Genomic DNA, 8,383 nt, shown 5'->3' with positions numbered 1-8,383 from the left:
TTTGGAAGAGCCAAATCCAATAGGAGAGCTCTCTGATTGCAAGAAAGCCAGTTTCCCAGAGTTACCACAGAGAAACTGGTCCACATGTGAAAATCAGTTCAATACCCACTCTGCATGTACAAACATTGGGAATGGAGAGCTGATTAACTCTGAATGCAGACTGAAGCATACTTTGTTACTTTATTTTATAGTTTTACTTTGTATGAATTTTCTTTTTCAACATGGCTAATAAGGAAATATGTTCTGTAGGACTTCACATGTATAATCAATCTCAAATTGCTTGTCTTCTCCTAGAGGAGGAAAGCATTAGAGGGAAGGAGAGAATTTAGAACTCAAAATGTTTTTTAAAATAATTGTTAATTTTTTTACATGTAATTGGGAAATATTTAATGAAATTATTTTTAAAAACACTTTTAAAGTGTTGGGGGTGAGTGTAAAAGTGCCTTTCTGTGTTTGTGCTATGTTGTGTCTTTTTCCATCCAAGTTACTTGCTGTTACCTCCTGATGCCCCTGACTTATCTATCCTCAGCACTGTCTCTGAGTCCTTTGCCTTGTTTAATCTCCGAAGCTATTCTTGTCCTGATGTGATTGTGCTACTGCAGCTGTTCAGTCACTTAAGTCACAAAATTTCATCCCAGACTCTTTGTAACCCCATTTTAGTCTTCTTGGTTTGCCATTTCCTTCTCCAGTTCATTTTGCAGATGAGGAAACTGAGGCAAACAGCAAGAAGTGACATTCCTAGGGTCACAGAGCTAGCAGGTGTCTGTGGCTGGCTTTGAACTCCAATGATGAGTCTCCTTGATTCTAAGTCTGGCACTCTAGCCACTGCACCACCTAGTTGCATAGATCCTCCATGTAAAGTAAGTTAATAAAGCATCAGCCCTCCAACAACTGTGAACAGCTAAGCAATGGGACAAACAATCTGCAAGTTTGCTCTATTATTTTTCAGTCACTCTCTCACAGATCTTCACTTAGCTTTTCCTTCTCTTCCCTCTCTCTTCCTAATTTCTTCATCTTACTTAGTGGTGTGACTTTGATGAGGGTGGAGGGAGTCCCTTGACCTCTCTGGAATAGCTAGACAGTTCAGTGAATAAGCACGGGAGCAGGAGTCAGAAAGCCAAGTTCAAATATGGTGTCAAATACTTATTAGCTATGTGACCCTGGGCAAATGATAAAAGGACTTAATATTTGTAAAGCATTTGGCATTATATCAGGTATATAGTAGGTGCTCTATAAATGCTTATTTCTTTTCTCCCTCCTGTCTTCCCCCAACCTCTTCCAGGTCAGTTTCCTTTTCTGAGAAATAACAGGAATGGGTGAACTAAATAACTCCCGAGGTCTTTTCTCGGGGAATAACCCCGGAAGATAAAAACAGCTGTGTGATGAAAGCAATATAAGAGTTGATGGAAATATAAAAGAAAAAAAAATGGAGACATTGACATTCCTTAAAGTCCTAACTCTCCTCCCCACAAGAATGGAAGCACTTTGTAAAGCAAAGTCCTGACACACAGGAGGTGCTTTAAACATGTTGATTGACTTATTGATGATTGATCTTGTCCAGATTATATAAGGGGGTCCGGAAGACCAACCACTAAAAGGGCACTGGAGGAGGGAAAGGACAGTGGAAAGGAACATTCATAACTGTGTTTTCATAACTGATATAATGGCAGCTCCTACTGAAACATAACCACAATTTGGGGGTTTAAAAGTTAAATCTGAGTGAATAGAGCATCAGCCCTAGTATCAGGAGGACTTGAGTTCAAATCCAACCTTATTCACCACCTAGCTGTGTGACCTTAGGCAAGTCACTTAATCCTGATAGCCTCAAAAAAAATAAGTTAAGGCTTAAAAGAATCTTGTTAGGGACACTTAGGGATTCAAATCACCATAGGCTTAGAGAGTTAGATCTGGAAAGGATCTCAGAGGCCATCTAGTCCAACACTCATTTTACAAATGAGGAAACTGAGTCCCAGAGACAACTTACTCAACACCAAACCAGTAGAAAGCATCCCAGTCAAGCTTAGGATCAAGTTCTCTGACTTTACAATCCAAGTGCCTTACTTGCCCACAGACACACAGCTCATATATGTCAGAGGCAGGATTTGAACTCTGATCTTTCGGCTACCAGGATCAGTCCTTGTTCCCTACCCAATCAGCCACTTCCCAACCAGCCATTTGAGTTTCTGCCCAACTGAGACAAAAGCAAAACGAAATTTCAATTAAAGATAAAGCTTGCTTCATGGATTTAGCTCCTAACGTACCTTTCCCCCAACCTGTGCAGAATGGATTCTGCAAATAAATCACATGCTTTTCTTTTCCATACCTGATCTTGCCCATGTGCAAATGTTTGCTGCCTCCTCATTGAGAGATAATGAGCTGAACCCCTTGCCATTCGGTATGATGGTCAACAGGGATAATTTATCCATTAGGCAAGAGCTGGGGGATAGTACTGGGAAAGGTTCTCCAGATTCTCTCTGCCCCCTCTTCACAAGAATGCTCCCACAGACTGGCCAACCATCATGATGGTCACCATTAGGAGCCTTCCAAACCTTACACACACACACACACACACACACACACACACACTCCCCATACAAAAGCACACACTTGCACCACTCACTGCCTCATCAAACCTTTCAATTATTCTGCCCCAAAGAAGGCCTAAGTCAGTTGTTTCCAACCCTGAGTGGTTTTTTATACCACAGGGTGTGTATCAAAAACCACCCTGAGGGCTGTTGCAAAACTCTCAATCTAAAACGAATTTTAATTTACTTTGTGTAAAAAGTGAATAGATCCCTATGACTATATGTCTGTGTACGTGCGTATGCATTTCAGGTGGAGGGGGAGGAAGTGGAAGGGAGGTTATCATGGAATTGAAACCTTCCACCAGAATAAAAACCCCTGCTGTAAGTAGGAATTCAGCCTGAGCAAGGTACCGGAGGGTAAGTAGCACCCTCACAAGTAGCACACTCCTCCAGGAGATCTGGGAGCCTGCACACTGATAAATAAGGGCTGCTGCAGACTTTCCTTCCGTTGGAGAAAACCTGATCTCTTAATGTCCTCCCAGAGCAGTATCACAGCTGTGCTCTTGCTCCTAGAATTACCTTGTCCCTTAAAAAAAGAAAGCCAAGAGGAGAGAGAGAGAACACCGGCATCCTTTGTCCCAGAGGCCCGGTCACTTTTCTGGGAGTCCCAGGAGCTGGTGAAGTAGCTGTAGCTGGCTAAGTACCAGGGGGCTGGTTTAAGGGGAACTCTTGTCCCCTGTGTGGGCTCTCTCTGGGATGCCTACCTTTGCCCCCACGTTTCCTGCCCACCTTGTTGGTCAGGAAGGGAGGATTGCTCCTTGTTACCAACCTGGTGCTCTCCCCTGGGGGCCCTTTGTCTAGGAGCAGACCTCAGGTACCTGTAGAGCCATACTGGGCTTATCAATGTGACGTGGCCCGTTTGTTTTATTGGCTGCTGGCAAAAAAAAAAAAAAAAAAAAAAAAAATCACATTCAGCTGCTTGCTTCAGCAGCCCGTTAGGCCTATAAAGGTTAACATAACAACTGAAAGAGAAAGTTGTTATTTCTATGGCGCAACTACCTCCCAATTGGCCACTGACATGGGCCAGAGGACTGAGAACCATTACAACTTTCTCCCAATCTTCATATCCCACCAAAACAATGGCACCGTGGAAATAGAATTGATTTGGGTGCCAGAAAACTTCTTTCAAATCCCACTTTTATTCATGAGGATCTTAATGACTTTGGGCACATTTCTTAACTTCTCTCTGGGTCCTAGAGGACATAGATGTAAAAATGAGAATGTTGGACTAGAATACCTCTGACCTATCTTCCAACTTTAAAATTTAGGATTTTAAGAAAACAAGAAAGCTAATATGGTATAGTGGATAATCTCAGAGCTATCAATACTTGGTTTCAAGTCCTGCCTAGAACACATACTGTCTATGTGATCTTGGGCAAGTCTCGAGCTAGGCAATTCCTAAAATCTATAAATAGGGGCTCCTCTATCCTTATCTCCCTTCCCTGGGAATTCCCTATACCAATGAAATCAAAGATTTAGTATCTATAAAACACAACAACAAAACTAAAAAAAACCAAGCTCTCCCCATACCCTTCATTAAGTCAGAACTCCTTCTCCTTTAAAAAAAAAAAACCCACAAAGAAACAAACAACAAAAATCCAGCCCTTATTAGGTTAGACCAGTTTCTGCATACACATCTCAGACAGGATTTCTTGCTAAATTATAAATAAGGATTGGTATAGTCCCTGCTTTCCTGTCAAAGTTATCATTAGTTTTGGTCTGTATGCATGTGATTACATTACAGTCTGGGGGACACTGAGGCTTCTATTTTTTTTTTTTTTTTGTGTGCCTTCTTCATTTTAACTATGCTTAGGAAGAGAAGTACAGCCTGAAAACACAAAACCATAATTATATGGCAAGTTTCTTCTAAAAATATCAATTACGAAGACAACCTCTTAATTCTCTATCATTTTACTCAAAAATCTCAAAACATCCCTGCATCAACAATGGGGGTGGAAGAAATATGTTGATACAAGAAAATGATTAAACGGTGGCGTGCTTCTGGTCTGCAAAAACTAGATCCAGTTTAAGATTCTAGCAATTACAAGAGAAACTTCTGTGAAGCCTGCTTTCATAAATTAGCTTTTAAAAATGGGCAAAGTCCTGCTGCAACCAGACCCAATCTGCCCATTTAAGCTGATAACAGTAATAGTGCCTACCCAAGGCTGGCACCTCACACTCACCATTGTTTACACCTCATGCGGGGGCCTGATGATATCTCCAGGAAGTGCCCAGCTTCCAAAGGAAATCAGGCAGCCTGATTCATTCAAAAGAGGCGACAAAAATCCTATAGTTGATAAGTTGTGTGTGTGTTTTTTTTATTGAAATAACTAAAAAGGTTACACTGAGTCCACTGGAGCTTTGGAAACCGGTTTTGAAAAGCTGTTACACTTTTATCTCTAGGCGTGTGTGCATAAGCTGTCCAGAATTCAGTCACTTCAGTTAACTTTAAAACAAAAATACCTTTATCCTCGGCTGACTATGGCTGTTAATCAAATGGCCTGTTAGAGGAATATTGAGAGAAGTGGTTATATTCAACAATTTCTGAAACCTTAGCTAGCAAATACTGTTATTTACAGTGTCTCAGTTAAGCCTCTGGCAGGTAAAAGATACATTCTCTGGGGTTTAGGGTGAGGTGTTGAGTTCAGGTTGGCTTTCAAGCACTGCTCAATTCAAAAGAAATACAGGTATGTACTCATAAATGTCAGAAGACTTTCAAAGTCTGAGTTTGAACTGTAAATCAGATGGCTCATTCCTTAATACACAGCTTCCCTTAGTTTTTCCCATCTTCACTATTATTTTTCCTGAAATAGCAGCAGCTAAATTCCTGACCTTGGGGAAGGGAACTGTTATGGTTCTTTTTTTTTTTTTTTTTCCAGACCCCCAAGAGCCTAGTACAGTGCCTGGCGCACAGTAGGTGCTTAACAAGGACTTGTGGAATGTAGTTGAATGGAAGTAGCACAATGAATTGCAAAAGGACAGAATACTTGACTTTGCTAGAGCAAATCTCAATGCTTCCAAATTAAAGTTTAACCAGAGTCAGCTTTCCAGGATTTTATATCTCAGATTCTGCTGGAATGCACTGGATGAACTCTGGAGAAAAAGAACTGAGGTTTCCATTCAGCCTCAGAAGTGAAATAAAAGGGCCAAAAATGTAGGACATGGATAAGTTCTAGCATCTGCTGAAAACTTAATAGCCAAGGCTGTGTGTTTTCTCCAGGATGTAAGGCTGAGACCAACACAAATGCCTCCCCTTTGGCTAGTTTTAACAAGTTAGAGCTACAATTAAAATTCAAAGAATTTCTTTACCAACCAAAGATAAGTACCTAATGCCCCAAACTGGTGTTCCAACTGTCACGGTTCCCAGAAATGCCATTGAAAGACTTCACTCTAATGAAAACAAGTGAAATCCATATAATACTCCTTTGAAAATGGGGCCTGGACCATTTCCCTTGGGACTAAGGTTCCTCAGTCGGAGGGATGTCCTTCCTATCTCCCACTCCCTTCTTCTGCAGCTGAAGTTGGGGTACAAAACTAACCTTTTGGAAAAGAGGTGTCCTTTATGGGGCCCTTCCTAGCCCGAACTGTCAGTATGCCCCCTTAGCGCACACCACACTGGGCCTGACGGAAGGGGCTGCAGCAGAATGAGGTACCCCCACTCTGCCCGTGGGATCCCTGAGCTGGCTCGTGCTTTTGGTGACCAAACCACTGTCTTTCTACCTTCCCTCACATCTTTGCTCCTACACGAGAGACTCACAGACTGGGACAGAATCTGAGTCCTGACTGTGCATGGAGCTCAGCCCCGTATCCGAGTCTTCATCGTTGCCCTGGCAGCCTTTGGCCAGTCCCCGGGCCTGGTCCACCCACACCTCGGGGCCCGGGCCCCCGCCCGTGCCCGGGCCAGCAGCAACTGCCTCCTCACCCGCCCGAGCCTCGCCCTCTACTGGGCCCGGAGCCCCGGAACCAGGCTCCCCGGCCCCGTCGGAGCTCGGCACGAAGTCTAAAGATTCCAAAGTCTCCAATAGGCTCTGCAGCTCTCTCTCCTTGAGCTCCCATTGCTGTTGGCTGTAGTCCAGGTCACTCTTGATCGCCTCTAGGTCCGTGCTGAGCCGCAGGCCGATGTAGAGGCTGGTGCTGAGCTGCGTCTTCAGCCTCTCCTGCTCCAGCAGGAGCTCGCCCTCCGGGCCGCCTTCGGCGTCCGGGCCTGGCTGCCCCGAGAGCTCCTCCTGGCGCCGCCGCATCCACCTCTGGTTCAGCTCCTCCTGGATCTCGGCCGCCACGCGCTCCAGCAGCTCCTCCTGCTGAGCTCGCTGCTCCTGGAGCTGCAGCATCTGCTCGCACCGACGGGCGTACTCCGCCAGTGCCGCAGCCTCCGGGTCCTCTTCGTTGCTAGAAGGAGGTTCCTCGTCAGGACCCTTCTGCGGAGTGCCGGTACCGTCCAGCTCAGCCGCAGGCCCCACCAGGTAAGTGTCCTGCACGTAGTTCACGCCGTGCCGCCTCATGCGGTCCAAGTGCACCTTGGCCTCGTAGCGGTCGATTTCCCGATCCAGCTCTCGGATCCGTTGCACCTGCTGGCGGATAGTGTGGTCCTGGGACAGCACCAAGTGCACCAAGGTCTCCATCCGCTCTCCAGAAGCGCTGTCCTGGCTCGGGGGCGAGGAAGACGACGAAGCCGTGGAGGACGACGTAGAGGTGGACGAGCAAGGGGACGGTGGCTGCTGTTGGCGCCGCCGATTGATCTTGGCCAGTTTGCGGAAAGCCTTGCGCACCACGCGCCGCTGTTTCTCCTGGGTCAGGGCCGGGCTGGGCCGGGCTGGGCCTCCCCGGCCGGAGCAGGGACTTTCCTTGCTGAGCACCACCCGCGCCTCGGCGCTGCGGGGCCCCGCGTTGGGCAGAGATGCCTCGCTGCGCACCAGGACGAAGCGCACGTTCTCCTGCTCATCTCCCCAGGCGGCCCAGAGGCGCAAGATGCGCGTCTTGTTAGGCAGGATCCGCTCAAAGCCCCGCCACTTCTCCACGATGCAGTAGCACTGAGGGGGCCCCCAGAGCATGCCCTGCGCCGGAGCTTCCTCGTCATCCTCCTCCGGCTCTCGCGGTTCCCCTCCCCGCAGGTCCCCTTCTCCTTCACCGCCTCCCTCTTCTCCTCTTGCCCGCCGTCGCCTCCGCCGCCGCCGAGGTTGCTGTTGCTGCCGCCGCTGGCGGCTGTCCTCCAGGAGCACCCGGACCACGTCGGAGCAAGTGGTCCGGCGGGAGAGGCCAGAGATGATCTTCTCTTCTTGGCAAATCCACACCGAGATCTTCTCCTCGGGCGGCTCCATGGCGCACCCGGATCGCGCCTGCTTGCGCCCCTTGCAGTCTCCCCAAGACCTTCGGCCGCGGCGAAGCAAGAGCCCCTGGCCCCTGGAGCCGGAGGCCTGAAGAGGGGAGGGTCAGGGGCGGCCAGGGGAGCCTGGCCCCGCGGCTGCAGCCCCGCAGCCCGGCCAGGATGAATGGAACTCCCTTTGCCCGGGCTTCAACTCTTCCCCCGTCTCCCGGCGCGCTCGGCATAAACTCTCCCCAAAGTTGCCTCGGTCAGACCTGCGCCTCCGGGGCGGAGCTGACGAGTCCGGCTGGGGCGGGCCCCGGGTGGGGGCGGGGAAGAAGGACTGCTCTTGGCTGCTCTCTGTCTAGTTCTGGTCGGGCCTCTGGCGCCCCTAGGGCTACGCGATGGGTCCGGAGCTCCTGCCGCTCTCCCTCTGCCACTAAGCTCCCGGGGCCTCCGAATTTGGCTCCTCCCGGTGTGACTCCTCCCCCTTCCC

General features: G+C 48.1%; 1 protein-coding gene across 1 annotated transcript; it reads right to left on the bottom strand.

Moving 5' to 3' along the window:
• Positions 1-4,870: 4,870 nt before the first annotated feature.
• On the bottom strand, positions 4,871-7,989 carry RASSF10 (Ras association domain family member 10). The gene has a single exon (XM_051965022.1). The coding sequence runs from the start codon at positions 7,901-7,903 to the stop codon at positions 6,326-6,328; it is 1,578 nt and encodes a 525-aa protein (XP_051820982.1). The 5' UTR covers positions 7,904-7,989; the 3' UTR covers positions 4,871-6,325.
• Between the last annotated feature and the right edge of the window lie 394 nt (positions 7,990-8,383).

This window comes from Antechinus flavipes, chromosome 6 (assembly GCF_016432865.1).
Source record: "Antechinus flavipes isolate AdamAnt ecotype Samford, QLD, Australia chromosome 6, AdamAnt_v2, whole genome shotgun sequence".
In the NCBI taxonomy this organism is placed as follows: Eukaryota; Metazoa; Chordata; class Mammalia; order Dasyuromorphia; family Dasyuridae; genus Antechinus; species Antechinus flavipes.
This window is presented reverse-complemented; position numbering and strand designations above follow the sequence as displayed.